This window comes from Astatotilapia calliptera, chromosome 11 (genome assembly GCF_900246225.1).
Source record: "Astatotilapia calliptera chromosome 11, fAstCal1.2, whole genome shotgun sequence".
NCBI classification, from domain to species: domain Eukaryota; kingdom Metazoa; phylum Chordata; class Actinopteri; order Cichliformes; family Cichlidae; genus Astatotilapia; species Astatotilapia calliptera.
In genome coordinates this window covers 34581546-34603388 of record NC_039312.1, presented here as the reverse complement: position 1 = coordinate 34603388, position 21843 = coordinate 34581546, and the positions used below count along the sequence as shown (strand labels likewise).

The window sequence follows — 21843 nt, the reverse complement described above, 5'->3', positions numbered from 1 at the left end:
CTCTCCTGACTTTCTCTCCTCACTCTCATAAACCTCCAAACGGTCTCCAAACTCTCTCTAACCGCAACTCTCCATCAAACACCCACATTTTGAATGACGTCTGAGGGTTTATATCTGTCATAGCTCGCGGCAAAGTTCGAACATGTTACATGTTTCATTTTCATCGTACACTGAAAACATTGAGCTACATCAAAAAGTCGGCTCCATCTGCTGGCAGGCTGAGGTCTTTTCAGGTGTGCAGGACATTACTGAGGAGCGCTGTGGTGGTTTCTGTAGGCTTTTATGTGGCTGTCTGCCACGGAGGAGCAGGAAGTGGCTTATAGTTAATGAGGGTCAGCTCTGTCCTGGACAGAGGAGGTGAGTGAGAGGAGGATGTTAGCCAAGCTAATGTCCATTATGGACAGCACCTCTCACCCCCTGGATGGGACCGTGGAGGTCCTGAGCCGCTCCTGCAGGAGTGACTGCTCAGCTCCTTCATCCCAGCAGCAGTCAGGCTGAGCATTATGCACACAGGAGGTATCATTTTTACTCCCACACTTTATATGAATTTTGTCATATCCATTTTTCCTCAGTACAAACCACTCTTTTGTACACACTATTTATTTCTAATATGTCTCTTATTCACTTTTCTCCATTAAAATGAACGTTTTACACTTTAGTTCTGGGGAAAAATTACGTCAAATCGTGAAGTCAGTATTTTAGGCATAAATCTTTTATTTTGTACCTCCCACCCCGTTAATGGCTCAGTCTAAATCCAGGCGCCACGTGACACCGCTCCGTTACTCAGACCTGACTCTCCTGCCAGCACGTGGGGGTTTCTGGAAGGGAAGAAACCATCGCATAAACCACTGTTGCCATAACAACGGCTCTATACCTCTCCCTCCTCCTCTTCGTTCTCCATCCCTCTGCTGCTGCAATGCATAATACCCTCCTCTTCCTCCTCCATGCACCTCCCCCCCAGCCATCACCCATCCCAAAGACTGATTAGCGCGGCATCCTTGCGCTGACACGTAATTCGTGGAGCTCTGTGTGTGCGTTTGTGTGTTCTCACTCAGGAATGTGAAGCTCTGCTCGTTCTTAAAGGTCGAAAAGAAGATTTTCTCCCCTTGTGTGATCTTGAAATCTCTCCGATGTGGGAGAGAAACCATCTCTAACCTGTCAGTAGAAGGAGGCGCTTCGAGGAACTCAGGACGGAGCGCAGGATTTCTCCTCCAGAGGAGGATTCTTTTTACAGGTAAACGGGACTACGTTTGTTTCACAGGGAGAACAGACGGCCAGGAGGGCGCTGACGGTTTGGGTTCGACAGATTCGCGCTGTGAGACCGGAGGTGAGTTTAAAGACGGCTGCACTGCTGGAACGCACAGCGGGAATCGCGCACTTTTCCCAGAGACGCGCGGGATCACCGCCCGGTGCGTGCCACCTGTGCAGCTCATGCGCAGACAGCAGCCAAACCACGCATATGTGCGCGCACAGCGGGTGATTTCATAAGAGGGAAAACACAAGACTCTTCCCCGAAAGGTTCTGCAGACAGCAATAACTCTGAGAGACGCAATACTGAGTCTTCCAAAGCCAAAGAGAGGCACACGCTTCCCACTGCTTCCATTTGGCCCAGCCGAGCTCCGCTCCTCCGTTTTTAAACTCAGGTTGCCCACGAGGACAAAGTCAGCTCGGTGTTTCTTGTGGATTCATGAATGCAACATTTTGACTGGCTCTCGAGCTGCGCAGTCATCACCAGCTCTCACAAACTTCTTCCATTTCCAGCACTGTTTCCATCATCCCCCACCAGCTGAGCTTCAAACACCGGGCTTCCATTGGCTCTTACATTGTGTGGTGCGCGCAGTGTCAATAAGGAGACCTGAGGGTGTGCCACGGAACATAAATAGTTGAACAAAGAGGCCGAAACCTGAGACCTGGTCTGATTCTTCCCTCTGGTAACTCTAGATGCTCAAACACTGAGAGGCGCACGAACAAACTGCTGCTGATGTGAGCTTTTTCCTGTTGTTGAGCAAGGAGCAGAGCAAGAGGAGGACCCACCCACACCGCCCACCCCTCAGATAAACAGGAGGCGACTTTTAGTCACAGTTGGGACGTCTTTGGTGTGTTTATGCTCTGAGGGTTTCCAGATCTGTCCTGTCTGTGTATGTGTGTGTGTCTGTGTGTGCACTGTTGAGAGACGCCACCACCCCTCTGTCCTCTGTCAGGATGTCCGCGGTGATGGAGCTGCTGCTGCTGCTGCCTCTGGTCCTCCTGGCACTTGAAGGTGAGTGGTGACCTCGCCTCGATGGTTTCTGTTGAGGTGTTTTCCGTTCTCTGTGTGCGTCCGACTGTTTGTTGTTCCACCGTAGAGCCAAACGCCCAGCTGTTCAAAATTTGAAATGAGATGAGGCCATGTGGCGGCTTTAAAATGCCGAGCGCAAACGCACTCACACATACCGACGCAGCATCTGGTGTGTATCTTAAAAGTCAGGAACAATGTGTGCCTGTGTTCACAGAGTGGAGAGTCCATTAATGACTGCTTTTCATTATTTATTAACATACCCATTGTTTGGTTAATCGTTGTGAAACAGATGTCGTCCAGTTTTATGTCGATAAACAGACCGAAGCTACAAACAGGCTGGAGAAGCTGGAGTCAGCGAGGATAACGTAAACAATTAAATGATCGATTAACTGGCAAAGATGAGTAACAGTGATGAGCTCCTGCAGAGCTGCCTGCTCTCTGAAGTTGAAGATTGTTTTTTTTATTCGTACGGAAACCAGGTTCAAAACTGGACTTGATCCTTTTGTTTGGTTTTAAGGTGCAAGGGTCCCGGGACAAAGATCAAAGTTGTGTTCAAGACATAGCTTTTCTGTCCTTCTTGGAATTTTTAGTTAGAGGAATTGTTTTGGGTGCTTCTTTTAAGGACTCGGAACAAAAAGCAAACCAAACATCAAAAGCTCAGGAAAAGATGAACCAAATCAAACTAGAACTGATGTCTTTCCTTTTGCATGCAGCACATAATGAGACAGAATTCACACAAAGATAAATGTTGATGGCACAAACACGGCAGGCTCGGTACCATTAGTCTGCGTGGGTGGAGTGAGTGTTGTGTCCAAATCATCTTCTAACCAGATAAGTTGTCAATCAAATCTTGTATCACATCGAACAAAGACGTGTGTTTGCTCTGTAACCAACAGTCTGACTGGTTACTGTTGAAACAACAACATCTGTCCATCTTTTGTGCAGTTTTTGCTGTTGAAACATGACGAGGGGGATAACCTCATGGCGTCTGCCATGTTTGCTAGCATCTGCACCTTCTGCCAATTTAGAGTCACCAGGTAACCTAACATGTCAGGTACGAGGTGCACAAAGAACAAAGACCTCAGGAAGGTTCAAACTCAGAACTTTGCTGTCACTCGATGAAGCATCGAGCCAGCGATGGACAAACCAGCATGTTTCTATGTTTTGCAGTTAAACAGTTAATCATTCAAACCTAAGACTAAAATTTACATTCTACCCAATTTTAAATATGAACCTTTGTACCGTTTTTGCCCTCCAAAACAAAAACATGTTTAGCCCTATGATACACGTATGTGTAGATTCTGCCCACAGAGAGAGAAATGGACTATCACCGTCCCCTGTTTTGCTGATGGAGTCCATCATTCATGCTTTTGTACACGCACTCTAAGACAGCTCAGCCTGCCAGCATCACGCTGCGTGCAGGTGTGTGATTTGAGGGGTTTTTGAAGTGGAGCACTCGGGTGAAAACCATCATCCTTTGACTCGAACCAGCTCCCTCTGCTCCTTTTGGATCCTTTCAGATATCACGACTCACTTTCTTACCTTCACAGGAATCCGGTTACCGACATTTATTTAATTAAAGCACGAGAAACACCTTCCACTGATGTGCGAAAACAGCCTGAACCTCGCTATCCATCACATTTTAATTACTGCCAGTCTCATGAAACCTGCAGGCGTTTAAAAATGTTTCTAAATGTAAAGCCATCGATTCATATATATAAACACAACAGTATGCAATTGAAATCAGTATTGACCATAAAAACAAAACATGCCTAACCAAGAGTGTTCTTTGATGAATTTCTTCAGAAACCTCTATTTACTGAGCTCTTATCTCCATCAGCCAGCTGCTCTTTAACTCACACTCAGTCTCTCAGAACACTGCTGCACGTGGACGCGTTAACACGGCTTCATCCGCCCAAAGGTGAACACATGTCAGAGCTGCAGGAAAGCGATCTGGGCAAAGTACTAAGGTTACACAACGTCTGTCAGCGGGCTGGGCGGGTTGGTTGTGGGCCGGTGGGTTAGTTAAAGGTTAAGAGTCAGCTTCTACATCTGGAGCTGGAGACAGGGAAGATAGAAGGCGAAGCACCACACTGGATGGAAACTAACAAAGAGGAACAGAAGAGAGTATGAGATTATGAGCTTTTTGAGAATTTTTAACCACCCCAAACAAAAACACATTTTATTTGATGTTTTTAAATCCACCCAAAAACTGACTTTAGCTCACAGAAAAAAGGTACCCTGTATCTGATGACAAAATAATGATTAAAAAATGGCTTCAGTATTTATGTAATATTTCTTTGTTTTGAAAAGAAACCTGCTTGATATTTCACACGTATTTTGATTTTTATTTACAGATTTTAAGATTTACATCTTTATTTATCTTTATATTTATTTTTATATAATTTTCAGTGTTAGTGCAGACAGTGGTTGGGTTTCATATAATCGTCTTAGAAAAAGGCCGACTGTGAGCAAAGTTGGTGCTGTAATTGTTCCAAACTGAATGGTACTGACCTAATACTGTTACAAGAAAAACGACATAACTCAAAGAAGAGGTGTCCCTCAAGGTGCTGTACTTGGTCCTCTGAATTTTTTTTTGTTGATTTCTTTTTTTTGATAGGATAAAAATTGTGAGAGACTTCTTTGTTTCTTTTGTGCTGTCATGTTTATATTGTTACGATGGTGCTCATATTTAAGTTTCAAATAACAAGGTCAGTGTATGAAACATACATAAACGTGCTGTGACTTGACTTTTTTTACTCCTGGGTCTGTGCGATATCATAGAGCCCTGATATCCTGACATCAGACACAGATGCCCCGCCCACAATTTAGAGTCACCAGGTAACCTAACATGTCAGGTACGAGGTGCACAAAGAACAAAGACCTCAGGAAGGTTCAAACTCAGAACTTTGCTGTCACTCGATGAAGCATCGAGCCAGCGATGGACAAACCAGCATGTTTCTATGTTTTGCAGTTAAACAGTTAATCATTCAAACCTAAGACTAAAATTTACATTCTACCCAATTTTAAATATGAACCTTTGTACCGTTTTTGCCCTCCAAAACAAAAACATGTTTAGCCCTATGATACACGTAGGCCGACTGTGAGCAAAGTTGGTGCTGTAATTGTTCCAAACTGAATGGTACTGACCTAATACTGTTACAAGAAAAACGACATAACTCAAAGAAGAGGTGTCCCTCAAGGTGCTGTACTTGGTCCTCTGAATTTTTTTTTGTTGATTTCTTTTTTTTGATAGGATAAAAATTGTGAGAGACTTCTTTGTTTCTTTTGTGCTGTCATGTTTATATTGTTACGATGGTGCTCATATTTAAGTTTCAAATAACAAGGTCAGTGTATGAAACATACATAAACGTGCTGTGACTTGACTTTTTTTACTCCTGGGTCTGTGCGATATCATAGAGCCCTGATATCCTGACATCAGACACAGATGCCCCGCCCACAATTTAGAGTCACCAGGTAACCTAACATGTCACCTGACTGCTGTGGGACAGCCAGTCAGGTGACAGTTGGCTTAAATGGGATGAGCCAAAGGAGCTTGTTTTACGAACATAATAAACTGAATAACGAACTTATTTTGAACTGTGAATCATGCAAAGCTGCCCGTGGAGTGCAGATCTTCTCTGTTGGTAAAAAGTCGAATGTTTGTCACATCGTTCATTTCAGATTGTGGGAAAAAAACAATTGATCTGATAACAAGCTGCGGTTTTTAAAAAGCCACGACAATCATTTGACAGCACTGTGTGAGATTCCAAGCCTGACCCGAACCGTATTAATGCTCTGCGTCCAAAGTTGTAACATGGCAGAGTCCTTTAGTCTGCGAATGGCTTGAATTCCGCGATGTTTCAATAACGGCTCCATCGCCATTACATCAGTTCACTCCATCCTCTGCATCACTAAGGACGATTACGTTACAGAGGAGCTTTGCCAGATAAGCTAATTATGAGTACTCTAGAGCTGCAGTGCACTAAACCTTTAAAAAGCAGCTAACATGATTTATGGCTGGCAGTTTTCCAAGCATCTGTGTCAGGTGAGAAAATCTAAAAATAATCACCGTCTGTCCTCTTCACAAACCATTCTTCCTCTGCGTGTGCACTTTCAGCCCACGATGAAACTACAAAGTTTTTCAGCCCTTTCTTAAGAGGAATTAAATGCGTGGCACTGAAAGCTCAGAGATGCTTGGATCTTTTTTTTGGCCTCACATCCTTTCTAGATCCTTTCTAACCCATGAATCTGGAACGAGAGACTGTGCCACGACCTAATTGCGGGCTTCGTGTGTCCCTCTCGATAGTGTCACAAACACGTGACAGGCAGACGCATGCACACCTAAGCCTCTGTTCATCCAGCTGTGTGGAGGTTTGTAATCCCGGTGAGATGCTGTTGCTGCTTTGAAGGGGAGGCTTTGATGGGCTCTGAAGGACGAGGTGACCTTCCACGCAGCTTGGAGAGTAAAAACAATCACTGGGAACAGATTTGATCCAATAACATCTTCGATAATATTGAAGGGAAAGTATTTTGGTTTAGCTTACAGGAAAAAAATGAAAACCTGTTGTAGACGTAATTACAGCTAAAGTGAAATCAAAGGATTTCTCTCCCTGGAGATGTTTTACAGCAGATATTAAAGCACAAATGTAACTCCCTGGATGTACTGTGTGCAGTGTTGGGGAGTAACAGAATACATGTACCGCCGTTACGTATTTAAAATATAAAATATGAGTAACTGTATTCCGTTAGTTACCGTTTAAAAAGGTTGTATTCAGAATACAGTTACTTTGTTGAAATAAATGGATTACACAGCGGTTTTTCCTGTTTCATATGTTCAGCTATGCCCTCTCTATTTTTGGTAATTCCAAGCCGGTGGAAACCCAAACAAAACACGCATTAAGAGGGTCTAAAGCGGCCCATGTCACCCCTACTTGCGGCCCGTGGGTGAAGAAATATTTTTAAAAATTATTCAAAAAATATTTAATATGAAGGCAACAGGCAGAGTGTTACAGGCATCGCTCTAAAGAATGTAGCCTGATGGGCAATGTAGTCCGTGCTGCAGGGAGCATGGACTGCTGTTATGTGTCTGTGAGCGAGGGAGGGAGAAGAAGGAAAAGTACGAGCTGTCGCCGAGCAGAAACGGGAGCTGGAAGCATGTAAATATAATAATAACCACTGCAGCCAAGAAGAGAGCCTGACGAGCCCAGCTGTAAGTAAGCTGTTAAGACTCGACTGTACCCTGTGTTCCTGTTTTCCTCCGAAACAATAACTTCCGTTGGAGCAGCCTTTCAAGTAAAGCTAGTTTTCAGCTATGAGCCTGACACGAACCCGACGTATTATTCAGTAGGGCTGCCACGATTAGTCGACTAGTCACGATTACGTCGACTATCAAAATCGTCGACGACTGATTTAATAGTCGACGCGTCGTTTGAAGCTTTGTAAGATCACAAAAGACAGGAATAATAGCAGGATTTAAGAGTGTAATAACGGACTGAAACAGAAGATGGCAGCACTGCATGTACAAGGATGCCAGCTGCCGTTAAACGCCGAAGAAGAAGAAGCTGTGTCCCAGAATTCATAGCGCGGCCCAGCTTAGTTTCCAACAATGGCGGCAGCTAGTTAGTTTTAATATTACTCTTATTATTCTTTCTGGGTCACAAAATAAACGTTTAACATATTTTCAGGCGAGAATGTAGCTGTGTAAACCTCAAATATCTGCTCAGTTTATCAAGACACCGCATATTTTCAAAAGCGCTCCGACGTTTTCGGAGACGTCTGTTACCCACTAGCTTGATAGCTAGCCGGGGGGCTAGGCTAACTAGAGCCGTGAGAACACCAGACTCCCGGCAGATCGTTTTCAAACCCACCGCCGTCTTTTGCTACTCAGGTTAAACATGATATATGAGTCACTTAGATAACTTAAAATGTTATTGTTTGGCTTTTTTCAGTATTTTATTTGTTTCTGAGTAAATCGGTTTGGCTGAGATGAAAGTTATAGTTTTTACACAGCTGAATAAACGTCAAGCAGACAGCTGATCATCAGAAGTGTGAGATGCTCGAGAATTTACTCCAGTGTCCTGTTATATTTTAGATAGCAAGGAGTTTATTAAACTTCACCGAAACAATCTGCAAATTTCATTAAAATTTAATAAACGATCATCTTGTCTTTATCTTTAGTTAGCACCGTAAACACTTAAAGCTGTAAGCTAATGATAGTTATATAAGAGCAGATGCTGCTGGTGCAATAAGCTGTACGTTTTACGTCCAATGGATGATGATCTGATTAGTCGACTATCAAAATAATGGTTTGTGGCAGCCCTATTATTCAGAGGTCCCTTTACTACGGTTCGGAGCCGCGGACCTGTTTTATATACGCGCGGAATAGTTTTCTATACGAGATCGATGCAAAAAGTGCAGCTTTACCTAATGTCCACCTACTGTTACTCATTTATATTAAGATTTAAACATCTAGTTGGTGTTGGTGTGGAGAGTAACCTTCAGTAATAGTAATAAATCATTCAGCAATAGCGCATTCATGTAGTTGTAAAAAGCATGATAATATATTAAGTAATCCAAAGTATCCAGAATACGTTACTCTCATTGAGTAACGTAACAGAATACGTTACAAAATACAATTTGTGGCATGTAATCTGTAATCTGTAGTGGAATACATTTTAAAAAGTAACCTTTCCAACACTGACTGTGTGTATGGAGGCCTAATACTGCCAATAAATAAATGAAATATTGTCAAATGTGCCAATAATATAATTCATATTACTAACAGTGCTACAACTGAACATCAATAAATACAACATTTATATTTATTTTGTGTCTATTTTTTGTATTATTTTATTTTTGCATTATTTTTAGTTTAACGTTTTCCACTGTGTTCTTTTCAGTGTTTATTTATTTGTTCCTTTTTAACCCTGACCTCTTATTTTCACATTAAGAAAATCCAGTTGGTCGAGTTGAATGAATGAACTCCAGTACAGTTGTTATGAAAGGGAAATTATCTGTAATATTTTGAGCAGTTTCATTTAGATTTTGGAAATGGGGGAAAAGTGATGTGCAGCCAAACTCTGAGACCTCCGGGTCACCCCAAGTCCAGGACAGACTCTGCTCTTGCAGAGGAAAACACATGAAGTAAAGCCCTGCGTCTGTGCCATCAAGTGGCATCTTTGTGGAGTAAAACGAAAGCGAAGCTCTCGGAGCTGTGTGTCTTTTTGTTTCCCTTGTTCCAGTAGAAAGTCCCTCACCGGCTCTGTGTCGGGGGAAATGTCACGGATGCTTGGCATTAAACCCGGGTCATATATGCCCACGGTGTCTGTGGGTGTTGGTAACCCGGCCATGGAAACAGATGTCGTCCTCACTCATCTCTTTTCCTGTCGCTTATCCAATTCTCTTTTCTTCCTCTTGTGCCCAGTTCAGCAAATAATCTCGATCCTTTCTGTATTTTCTTTAGCCTCCTGTGACATGCTAAGCTAGCTCACCTCACTGGGTAGTCTTTTGTAGTCACTTTGTAGTCCTCAGGAGGCAAACGGCAACTGAAATGAGAGATTAACCAGCCTGTTGGGGGGAAAAAAGAAATCTCCTAATCGGCATTTTCTGGAATATCCGTTGCATAATCCTGAACCTCCGTCTGCAGATTACGCAATGGATTTGCACTTTTGATGCTCTGTGTTTGTGCACTGCTGCGGCTGCTGCTCTGAGGAATCGTTGCTCAGGGACTCTGCTGACTGTCTAGTCTGCACTTTGGATGTGAGCTCCTCTTTGTGTCTGCTTGCATGTTCGTCTCGCTGCCTTTTCGCTGCCTCAGCTTTGGACAGTCAGCAACATGCTTGCTCACCTTGCACAGTGTGGCCTCTGACTGCGTCACCAGCCTCCCTCCCTCAGGATCAGAGCCTCATGCTGTCTCTGTGTGTGTGCAGCTGGATTTACATCTGCACTGTAAACCTGAATGCATAAAGTAATTACACAGAATATGTTGCGTAAACTTAATATCAAACAAGGGGGGGAAAGTATTTTGAGTTCCTGTGACATTTTCTCCTGTTATGGAGTTTCTGATTAACATGCATTGATGGAATAATTTCATGGCACTCATTTCTGTTTCAACATGAACGTGTGTGTCTGATGTCATCAGGTCAGTGGGTGTGGTGAGGTTTGCAGCAGCAAAGATTACAAACGTTGGTTAAAATATTCTGCATCACATGTTTGTTGAATTAGATTTATGAACGTTAAGCTGTTCATGTTGTGCTAATCTGTGACAACATGAGTGCAGTGGGTTGACCTGCAAATATTAGACTAACTTCTGCAGTTCAATTCAGTTTTATTTATATAGCACCAAATCACAACAACAGTTGCCCCAAGGGGCCCAACAATCATATGAGCCCCTATGAGCAAGCACTTTGGCAACGGTGGGAATGAAAAACTCCCTTTTAAAAGGAAGAAACCTCCAGCAGAACCAGGCTCAGGGAGTGGCTCTGCAGCCAGAGCGCTCTCTTCTATCCTCCTCTGATCTCTGCTGTGGTTAGTTCCTGTTTTAATGTGTCTCTACTGTCTGTATTCCAGGTCTCATGTCAAACCCTTCTATGTGTCTCTGCACGTCCTCTTCCTTTACTGCCTTCCTGTTTCCTTTCTTTGCTTTTCATGGTAGAATCTGTATCAGGTAAAGTCAGCAGTACACAGACCTGAGTCAAAATGTTGTTGCACATTAATGCTCAGCTGGAAACTTGGTGGAACCTCTTTGTAGAGAGAAATGGCTATCGTTTGATTTGCAGATGCTCCCCCTGTGGGATTTCACAGGGGCATTAACTGATGACTGACTCTCATCGACCTCTATTGGTGGCGAGGATTAGCCGCGGCGCTGACAGCTGGTGCAGCTTACAGCAGCGTGCAATTAACGCAAACAATCAGATCGCATTTGTAACAGAGACGAGAGCCAATTACAGCAGATATGAATCTGAAAGGGGAAAAAATCAAATAAAGCAGCAGCCTTGTGTTTTCTTCTGTCCTCTGAGCGGTGTGTGCAGACGGTGTTTGCCTCAGGCCTGTTTGGTGTTCAGCAGGCTCGCCTCCCAGAAAACCCCCAAACCCCGAGCTTACCCGAGCTCCCGCGCTTTAGAGCAAAGTCATGATTCAACTGTTTCAGATGTTTATAATAACATATGAGAAGAAGGTGCCGAGACTCGAGCAAGTGACAGCGAATGGTGGTAAACGAGTTCACCCAAACACACCCATGGGGAAAAGACTGTATATTTAAAGTGTTATAAACTGTTTATTATAAGTAGACACGGGCACCATTGTGGAGGTACATAAGGACGACACGAGAGCTCGCCACGTTTTACTCCAACTTTAATCTCGGCTTCAACCAACCGAACTCACAAGGCAGCAAACACCTCCTACAACCCAAAAACATTACCCCTTCCCTTCTCGCTGGGTGTGAGTGGAGCCCCCTACTGGTCTGCCACACTATAATTTTTTGGGGGGGGGGGATGCCAAAAGCGTGCATACTTGTTTGGATAAGAGGGTGGAGCTCTGAATTATGAGCATTCATAAATTATGAGTTTACAACACAAACTCTAATAAAATCGGCTCACAGCTACCAGGCGTTGAACTAAAATCCAGTTCAACAAATCTTCTGACATCGTGACGAGTGAACCAGGCGTCCGGACTGACAGCTGCCGCTCTCTCTGAGCTCGCTCATCAGGACGCGCTTTCTGCCCAAAATGAAATACAGCTTGTTTGAATGTGGCTTTCCCCCAGGCACTCGTGTAATCACTCATCCCTGCTCTCCAAGTCCTCTGCAATCATTGCCCTCTGGCTCTGGCTCGGGTGTTCTCGGGTCCATCTGGGGGGTTTGTGGTCTGCTTCAGTCTCTTCTTCTAATGCGACAGCTGTCGGCTCAGTAGTGTTTGGGTTTATATTTGTGAAGCCTTAAATTGTGTTTTTAACTCTCTCTTCTCCTCCTTCCTCCCCTTTTTTCCTCTCTGCAGTGCATCATACAGCATTGACCCCTCTCCTCTCCTGCTTCCCCGTCTCCCGTGCTTTTCCTGTAGAAATGGCTGTTAACGACTGATACCTGTGCTAACCTTCTCTTTCTTCCCTCTTTCATGTCTCCCCTTCCACGTCCCTCCGTGTGGTGGCTTTTCGATTGCGTGTTTCTTTTAAACGTCCCAGGAAGTAAAGGAACAGAGCGGCGTTTTTGCGTGCTCACGGACGACGTGCGGCTGCTGTTTAATGGTTTTTCTGATCAGCGTTGTGTGCTGTGTGTTTCTGTCCTCTCCCTCATTCCCCTCCCCACCATCTTACGATTCAAATCAAACGCTTCCCAGAGGTGAGAGTTGAGAATAGCACAAGATCATTGGTTGAGAGCGATGCTGAGGCCGCAGTGGAAACTGCAAGGTGCAGTGTGAGACAGAAACATTTGGAGTTGCAGGTGTGTAACTCCTGGCCGATGAGAAGTATGTGTCATGATGATGATGGCATATATAGACTCACGCTTCTATATATGAATTTAGCTCAGTTAGCAGTGGCCAGAATGCAAGACAATGGTATCGCTCACTGCAACCTCTTTATTTCCCCCCAGCTTCAGTTAAAAACACCAGAAGTGAAAATGACGCCAAACAGAGAACCCAAACTTACCAAATCTAATCCATCTATGAGCTGAAACAATGAGGGGAAATAAAAAATTGCAAGAAAAAAGATATGCCCGATACAAAAAACTTGCATGTAATGAGCATTGGGACCAAGCACGTAAAAGTCACGTAGCTAGCATTGTTTTCTCGAGTACAGTTTAGACAGTTTGCCTGCAAGTACTGAGAGAAAACACCAAATTCAGCCTTTCCCTCGAGTCACGGGCACATGACAGAGAGGAAGACGGCCACTCACCGCACTTGCCTCTGACCCCGTGACCCGCAAACAGGCCGAGAGACAGAAACTAACCGCGTCTCCCTCACTCTGCAGCTCCGCTGTGCCACGGGGCCTGCGTGGAAGTGGACTCGGACACAGAGGCTGTTATCAGCGACGGCTTCAAGCTGGGCTGCATCTACTGTAAGATGAGAGGCGAGGTGGATGCCACGGCCACCGTCAAATGGTCCTTCAAAGGCTCAGGCGACAGCGACTTCTCAGACGTAAGATTTTAGCACAGAATATACAAGGAAGCTGACGTCATTCACGGTTTCTGAAGCCTCAGCTTTTGGTTGGTGTTTGGTTAACAAGCTGCATCCATGAACTGCGGAGGTGAAATGTGTGGCATGTACATACTGCCTATTCAGTGCTTTCACTTCTTGGATGGTGTGTTAGCACATTTAGGCCCACAGCAGTCATATTATTTATCAGATGGTTGGATGAGCTGTAGATGCTCTTCAAGCAGGGACCAAATCCTGTCAGTTATGCTTGCATACCCCTAAAATAGCAGTGGTGAAATTTATTTAGCCAGAAATATAGTAAAATGTTCTGAAGCTAGAGGTTGGATGTCTCAACACACGTCATCACAGCAGCCTCTTCTCTTCTGGGAAAAGGATGCCAATGCATTTATCATGAGGCAGAGCAGAGAGATGCATTTTCCATGACAGAAGATATTTTTCAGTCTGTGCTGAAAACCTACTTACTTAAGGAGACACAACCAGGCACAGCAAAAGGCCATTACGCCTCATGCATGCAGCGGGAAAGATCCCATTAGCCTTGAGCTGCCTTTTAGTTTCAGCATCCATTAATTCACCAGCAAGTGCAGATATGAGATGTAGGCTGCAGCTCAGTCAATATCGGGAAGAGATGTGGAGACCAGATGTCTGTTTCTTTAAACATGCATGAGTCACTGATCAATGGCTCTGAGCAGCATTCACAGAGAGTTGGGGGATGGCTGCGCTCGCAGCATTGGAAGATGGTGTGAATGCAGGAGGACGATTTATTCATCAAACAGCCTAAGAGCCACCTCGTCAGGCCAGGACTCTGCAGACTATTTACACCTACAGGCCAGTGGACGCTCTTTCAATGATGAGGATGTAACATCCTGGACAGGGAGGAACGCTGGTTTGAGGGCGGAGTCAAGGAGGCCATTTACGTGAAAGGGGAAAGACCATCTCTGAATCGAGGAGGGGCCTAAGGGTACATCTATCACCATCTTACAATGCTGTGATTGCAGCCATTCCCCAACTCTCTGTGAATGGGACTCATGGTTATTGATCAGTGGTCATGACAATTTGCATATTAAAGGAACTGACCTCCCAGCCCATTGTTCATTCAGTGGTGCTGGTTTCAGTCATTGTGCAAATGTCCTGTTTATAAGATTGGAAACCTGCAGTTAGACTGAAGAAGTCACCTGGATGAAACGTTTCTCCCACTTATGACGTCCAGATGAACAGAATCCACTTTCTGGGACTTCCTTACCTGGATGATTGAACATGCATCAACACATATGAAAGATTGGACTGAGATCATCTGCAGAGGCTTATTTGAAGAGTTTCAGTCAGGTTTCAGAGCTCATCACAGCACAGAAACAGCTTCAGTGAAGGTTACAAATGATCTTCTTATGGCCTCTGACAGTGGACTCATCTCTGTGCTTGTCCTCCTCAGTGAGCGTTCGAGCGTTATGGAGTTCCACAGGGTTCAGTGCTAGGACCAATTCTCTTTACATTATACATGCTTCTCTTAGGCAGTATCATTAGAAGACATAGCATACATTTACACTGCTATGCAGATGACACCCAGGTTGCACCTGTGTAGTTTATGGATGCAGTTTTCTAATCAGGCTTGTGTTGGGCGATGGCCAGAGCAGCACTCTACACTCTCCTTTCAAATATAGCTCCGAAAACCAAAACCTTTAAAATGCAGAGAGTCTTCTGTGTAATGAAATGATTAGAGTGATTTCATGTGAAGCCTGTAAATAAATATGATTTCACAACAAAGAACGTCAATCCAATCCAAGAACAGGTAGAGAAACACACAAGAAGTGTAAAATGATGTCTTTCCCTCCTCCGCCTCCTCTTCCAGCTGTACATTTATGAGGATGCACGCGGCGAGATCATTGACCCACGTTTCTACGAGCGTCTGGCCTGGAACGGCAGCAAGCATACCACGGACCTGCAGGATGGCTCCATCTACATCCTCAACGTGACCTACAATGACACTGGAACCTACAAATGCAAATTTAGCCGGACCCTCAAATACAGCAACTACGACTACGAAAAGACCATAGAGAAGAACATCACCATTAATGTGGTTGCACGGCGTAAGCACTGAACTCAAAACTGACTCATACTTCCTGTTCTGGTTTACTAATTTTTACATGAGTTCTGAGATGGGCCTCATTTCTCACACTAACCAGAGTTACTGAACTGGACATGCTGGCTGTGTTAAATGCCATTATCCGGCAGATACGATCACTTGGCGTGTAGTAAACCCGACACAACACACAGACATCTGTCTGTGTGCTGTGTCGGGTGTCAGTACAACACTCTGTTGGTGCATCTTTTTAAGCAAACTAGTATTTAACAGATTATTCGTCACTTTCCTCCTCTGGGAGAGAGCAGCACACCCTTCCAAAACAGCAGCCCCGGATGTTGAAAAATGGCGAGCAACACCCCGTCTCAGTGATGTCACCACTCAGTTCACCGCCAAAGGACACTTTGTGTGTAAATGAGCCACGTCAGCGGCTTTGAACGTGACGCTGGTTTAAAATACGTTGCAGCATCACATCACAAAGTGATTCATATTGTAGGTAAAGACCTGCAACCATACAGAGAAAACGGTTATTGCATCATGTAATCTAATTTTAAAAAAATGATATTGATGATGTAGAAGATGATGATGCACTTGGCTTTACAGGTTAAGCGCATCCTTTATAAATTCCCTTCCTAACAAAGATGAGAGACATGAGCTCTCCGGGGTCCTGATTCGGCCTGGGGGTCTCCTCTCAGTAATGAGGTCAGTCTATGCTTAAGTAAAAGAAAGATTACGAGTTAAACACTCATTTTCAGACACTTTTTTTCTTCTCTTGGATCTTTATGATGTCATAGAGGGTCAGGTGGAGTTAAAACAGCTTGTTTCAGAGGGAGGATGAACTAAGATCGAATCAAGACAATTGAAGATTTTTGAACCATGTGAAGTTCAGGAAATTATGATTTTAAATCCAGGAGTCGTATCTTTGTAAAACTCGTATTGCATAAACACCCAAATTAACCCTGTGTGTGTCTCTAGTTACCCGGGGAATGGCGTCCATCCTGTCTGAGGTGATGATGTACGTCTCCATCATCGGGCTGCAGCTCTGGCTCTTGGTTGAGATGATTTACTGCTACAGGAAGATCTCGGCTGCAGGAGAGGAAGCTCTGAGAGAGAGCGCGTGAGTACCGCCTAAAGCACACGAGCAGTAGCAGGACTTTGTTTCCAAAATCCCGCCGGGCTGTCTTCACCTTCCGACCTCGTTTTTCCATCCTACTGTTTCAATCTGCTGTTTTCAACATGACATTTTCCTTTTCCTCTCACTGAGCTGACATCTTCTGATTCTTGTTTCTCTCCTTTTTCCTTCTCGCTTTCTTCCAGGGAGGAGTATTTAGCTATAGCATCGGAAAGTAAAGATAATTGTGCAGGTGCACAAGTGGCAGAATAGCACGGGTAGGTCTCGATCACCGTGAAATTCCATATTTAGTTTCTTTTGTTTGCTTTTTCATTTTAAGAAGATGCAAAAAGGGCGGGTTAGGAGGTCATGCAGTAGTCAGATTACATCCAAGAATCACGCAGACACATAAGAACACATGTGTAAGTAATTTTCATGTCAACATATAAGTCATGCATTTGCAGCAAAGCTCACTGTGGGTCAGGTCTTGCTTTACTTTTCTCATCATTTTACTGAAGTCTGATTTTACTTTTACATAAATTAATAATGAAACTGAAATATTCCAGTAATTATGTGTTTTGAATCAGTCTGGTGACCCCAGGCTTTACAAGCGCCTCTCGTTAGATGGCTGCACTCAGGCGGGAGATCTTCAAAATAACATAATAACATCTCGAGGAACATTTAGAGAGCACTACATGACATTAATACTTCAGATTTTATGCTGTAAGAACACCTGATCCTGTGCTCACAGCACAGCTCTGTCCAGAAAACCAGCACTGGCAGGTCCACCACTGCTGTGGGCCTGCGGTGTGCTCAGAGATGGAAGCAGGTTCACACTGAGCACGTGCAACAGACACGAAAGAGTCTGCAGACGCCACGGTGACTCTTCTGCTGTCGACACCTGTCACGACTGGGTGGGTCAGCGATGGTCAGGGAGGACCGCGCAGACCTCCACCTGTTAGCCGACAGCACCCTGAATGCTGTTAGGTACCACCATGAAGTGGGTGGTGCGTTACTCCTGCGGGACAGTCTTCACTGGCCAGCTTCATGTGGTCATGCAAGCAGTTGTAGATTATTGATGATTGGCGTTGTCACCGGCCAACCCTCAGATTTGCCAGACCTGAATCCTGCAGAGGAGCTGTGGAGTTTACATATCAGACCTGCAGACCTCATCAGGAGCAGTCAGGACTGCTGCACACCTCTGAGCCACATCACACTGATGAATGATGTGGGCTTTTTATGGCCCCTGAACCTCATGTTTGAAACCCGTGCTTTAAATGTAGTTTATCAGATGTAAACTGAGCTCGCTGCCTCACATCGCTCGCTGTCAGTGACTTACAGTTTTCTTTGTTTTTTTAAATCTTCAGTTTGGGGAAACGTTCAAGGCGGCTTCTTTGAGGAGTTGCTCGTCCTCTTGTGTGCCCTCTCCTCCTCTCACCATCCTCTCCACAAGCTGGAAACATGGAACCACAGCGAGGAGAAAGATCTTCATGGAAAGTTTTTTTTTTTTCTAAAGTGACTTTCTGCAGCAGGATGAAGGACGGACTTTCAGAGGGAACGCACGGATGCATCAGGTCTTTGTTAAGCTGGACAGAGGGAGGGAGTCATGCTGTATATAGGTGTATACGTCTGCACAGAACACATGTAGGGTCTATTATACGCTATGTATTCACTAACTGCATGATTACAAGCTTATCAAGAAATACTTCATCACTCTCCATGTGTTGGTGCCGGTGAGCATTAAAATCACTGGTTTCCTCTGCAGGTTCACTAAACTGTGGAGCCAAATAAAAACTGTTTATCATCCTTATATAACCATGATAATCAGTTTATACCACAAAATAATGTAAAATACAAATATAAGTGCTGGTCTATCTTACGTGCAGCTCACTGTTCATCAGCCGGATAAAGTGTCCAAACACCTTTTACCCTGCAGCACGTGGAGTTAATAGAGAGGATTTTGTGACGGTTCTGAAAGTTTCCGAGCTCATGAAACACGACAGCTTCACCTTTACACGCAGCAGGAAGGTGCAAACGTTACCTTACAGACAAAGATGCACTCACAGGTTACAGTGGACATATTCTGCTTTTCCTTTTTCTCAGTCATATATACATTCCTACGATGGCGTTCAAACCCTGAACTTTCAGCCCCAGATGAAGCAATCATCCTCCGCCTCAGAGGCCAAATCCTGTTTTTGTGTCAGGCTGTAAAAATGTTTATTTCTGCTGTAACGGTTACTGTAGAGTCTACGGGGACCGACTCACTGCTGGAACTGCAGCTTCTGCAGCTGTTTGCCCTGTGCTGTGGTGGTGCTAGTTACTGCTGCAGACTTTTTGTTTTGGTGGAAGGTTTTGGGATTGCGTTCCAGCACCAGCACTGCACTGGTGAACAAAAGGCATGCAAAGCTATTCCATTTCAGACCAGCAATATAAATGGAGCAGGCATGAGCAGAATAGGTCTACAGCAGCTAGTTTTTAAGGTTTAATATTAGATCCTGTTTCATCCCATGTACGTCACAGGCCAGGTTAAAAAAGCCTGGCAGGCCTTTTCAGCAGATCACCGCCTGTTTAAACTGGCTGTTTGACACAAGGAGGCTCGCTGCTCATTTAAACCTGCCCTTCAAAGCTGTTTACAAGCCTCAGTGCTGAAAAAACAAAAACAGTGACTTCCTGTCCCAGATCAGAAGCGGATGCCCCTGAGAAAGTGTAACCCTCAGCAGCTGAAAGTTTCCCACTGATGTTTAACTTCATACCAATGTCTTAGTGTCTTTGTAGAAAACTTAAGGGCTCAAACTATTATAAACCTGCCGTGGGCAAATGCACCACAAGCCGTGCCCAGTGTGCCTCCCGGAGAGAAGCCAGTGGAAACACAAAAGGGAAAAATGTGAAACATGTTTTTCTCAAAAGCTTTGGCTTTTAAGAAAAACATGTTTCCAGAAAGCCACTAGATGGCAGCTCAACACTGCCAGTCTGCATGTTTACTGCTCGTCTATTGTACAAAAGCAAGTTTCATACTTTGAGAAGAATGAGACACACGTACCTGCATGCTGCGTGTTGGAATAACGCAAAGGTGGAAATGTGATGGTTTCTTTTCAGAACAAACACCAAAAGTTTGAGATGCTAAAAAAGAACAAACCGTGCCCTCCTTTGTAAGCGATGTACTTTGTGCTTTGAACCGGCGAAACGAGAAGAAGCCTCCCCGCTGCACTGCTCGTGCTTCAGCAAATCAGAATCTGCAGTTTTAGGTGTGGAAATGTTGCTTACTGGAAACAAACTGAAATAAATCAAACTTCTGACACAATAAGCTGTTTGAGGCCTTTACATGTGTCGGTGATGTCTGTGAATGAAGTCAAACTGAGCTGCAAACACAAATAGTTTTTAAAGTGAATTCTGTGTCATGTTATAGATTCTGTTCCCGGCTGGTCACATGTTAGGAATGTTAGTTCTTCGTGTTATATGTTTGTGAGCCAAATTGTTCATGATGTCACCTCACAGAGGAGCTGAAAGGTTTTCTAAGAACAAAGTTGAGTTTACGGCGAGGAGAGCGTGCAGAGCTCAGCGTAACGGTGACTTTATGCTCTGTTGGGTTAAGATCAGGTGACGGACTTGGTCATTCAAGAATATTCCACGTCCTTGCTTTAATAAACTTGCTTTGCTGGTTTGGGTCGTTCTCCATCTTTATTATGAAATGAGGCCCAGTTCGACTGTATTTAGCTGCATGTGAGCAGACAGTCTGTCTCTGAACACCTCAGAGGTCATTCAGCTGCTTCTGTCCTGAGTCACATCATCAAAAAACACTAGTGTCTCAGTGCCACTGGCAGCCGTGCACGCCCACACCATCACACAGCCTCTGCCGTGTTTTACAGATGATGTGCTCTGGATCATGAGCGGTTCCACGTCTTCTCTTGACTTTTTTCTTGATCTTGGTTTCAGTGACTTGCACCCTGCAGTGAACCCTCTGTATTTACTTTCATGCAGTCCTCTCTCTATGGTAGACTTGGATATCGAGTGTTGTTCACTTGGTTGGCTGTTGTGAAGGGGTTTCTCTTCACCATGGAAATTATTCTGCGATCATCCACCACTGCGGTCTTCTGTGGACATCCAGGACTTTTTGCGTTGCTGAGTTCAGTGCTGTCTTTCGGTCTCATGGTGTACCAAACTGAGACTTTGCTAATCCTAATATTGGAGCAATTTCTCTAGTGGGTTCTTTCTGCTTTGGCAGGTTAAAGGTGGCTCGTTTCACCTGCATGGAGAGCTCCTTTGACTTCATGTTGTCTGTTTAATTTTAGCGCCCACCCCCACTGTAAATAAAGTGGTTAAGCAAAAGTCACACAGACTAACTGCACCTTCTAGTGGTGCAAAGAGGCATTACAGCAGAGCAAAGCCTGGTTTATCCTCACTGTGTTTGCACGACTGTTGTTTCAACGATCATCAGCACGGGAGCTCAGATATTCCCGGGATGGGACGACATGGTGCGGGGAAAGATGAGACCCATGTTTCAACATGTCCTACCTGCACTGACGGAGGTTTTCTTCGGTTGGAGAAGACTGCAGGAACTTTATTTGTGAACCAAAATGGATTAAGCCAAAGGAGACAAACACAGACTCAAAGAAAAGTGAGGCGTTGTTGCGTGTTTAGAGCTTTTCATTTCTCTCCATAGCATGGTGTACAATCACATCTTTACAGTACATTCCCATCTCTGCTCCTCATCCCTCTCTCCCTCCTTTAATAAATATTACATCCTTTTGTTACCCACGCACGGCCGTGCACAGCAGGGCCCGCATGCTTCAGCAGACGCCGTTTTCCAAAACGAAATGGAGAGAGAAAGAGAACGAGAGCGTGAGGAAGAGCAGGAAAGAAAACCAGAGAGGAAGCTCTCGGGTGGGTGAAATGTTTTCAGGTCCGGTGAGCGGGGAGGACGAATAACGACAAAAATCAAAGACGGAAGATGAAAACTGAATAAAAAGAAAATGAATCGTACAAACACACACACAGAAAAACAATACTGCCAGAAAAATTCCCTTTTTTTCTTCTCCGGGACCCTCACAGGTCTGCTTGGTCCTCACAGGAGTCGCTCCGTCACTGATCAGACCTTAGAGCTTCCACCTGAACCCAACATGAAAGAGAAATCTTCAAAAACAAACTAACACGAACGCCCGTCTCTCACCTCCAAATGTCCTCCGCTGCACACACACTCACACACGGTTCATTATTACCATTATATGTATAT

The 21843-nt window shown here is 44.4% G+C and overlaps 2 protein-coding genes across 3 annotated transcripts in view; one reads left to right on the top strand and one right to left on the bottom strand.

The window, feature by feature from the left end:
- The first annotated feature begins 832 nt into the window (after positions 1–832).
- scn1ba (sodium channel, voltage-gated, type I, beta a) lies at positions 833–19914 on the top strand. 2 transcript variants are annotated; one of them, XM_026186019.1, is made up of 7 exons: positions 833–2096; positions 2202–2260; positions 13244–13410; positions 15272–15509; positions 16478–16619; positions 16820–16891; positions 17981–19914. In XM_026186019.1, the coding sequence occupies exons 2-6, from the start codon at positions 2203–2205 to the stop codon at positions 16884–16886; spliced, it is 672 nt and encodes a 223-aa protein (XP_026041804.1). In that variant the 5' UTR covers positions 833–2096; position 2202; the 3' UTR covers positions 16887–16891; positions 17981–19914. The 2 variants fall into 2 exon arrangements, with proteins under 2 accessions (XP_026041804.1, XP_026041803.1); XM_026186018.1 differs by having other exon boundaries at positions 833–2260.
- A 1325-nt stretch (positions 19915–21239) lies between these two features.
- The window catches only part of gramd1a (GRAM domain containing 1A), a 44443-nt gene continuing 43839 nt past the window's right edge, over positions 21240–21843 (bottom strand). The window contains exon 23 of the transcript XR_003273949.1: positions 21240–21719. The gene's annotated coding sequence lies outside the window, so the exon portion shown is untranslated. The remainder of the gene's footprint in view (positions 21720–21843) is intronic.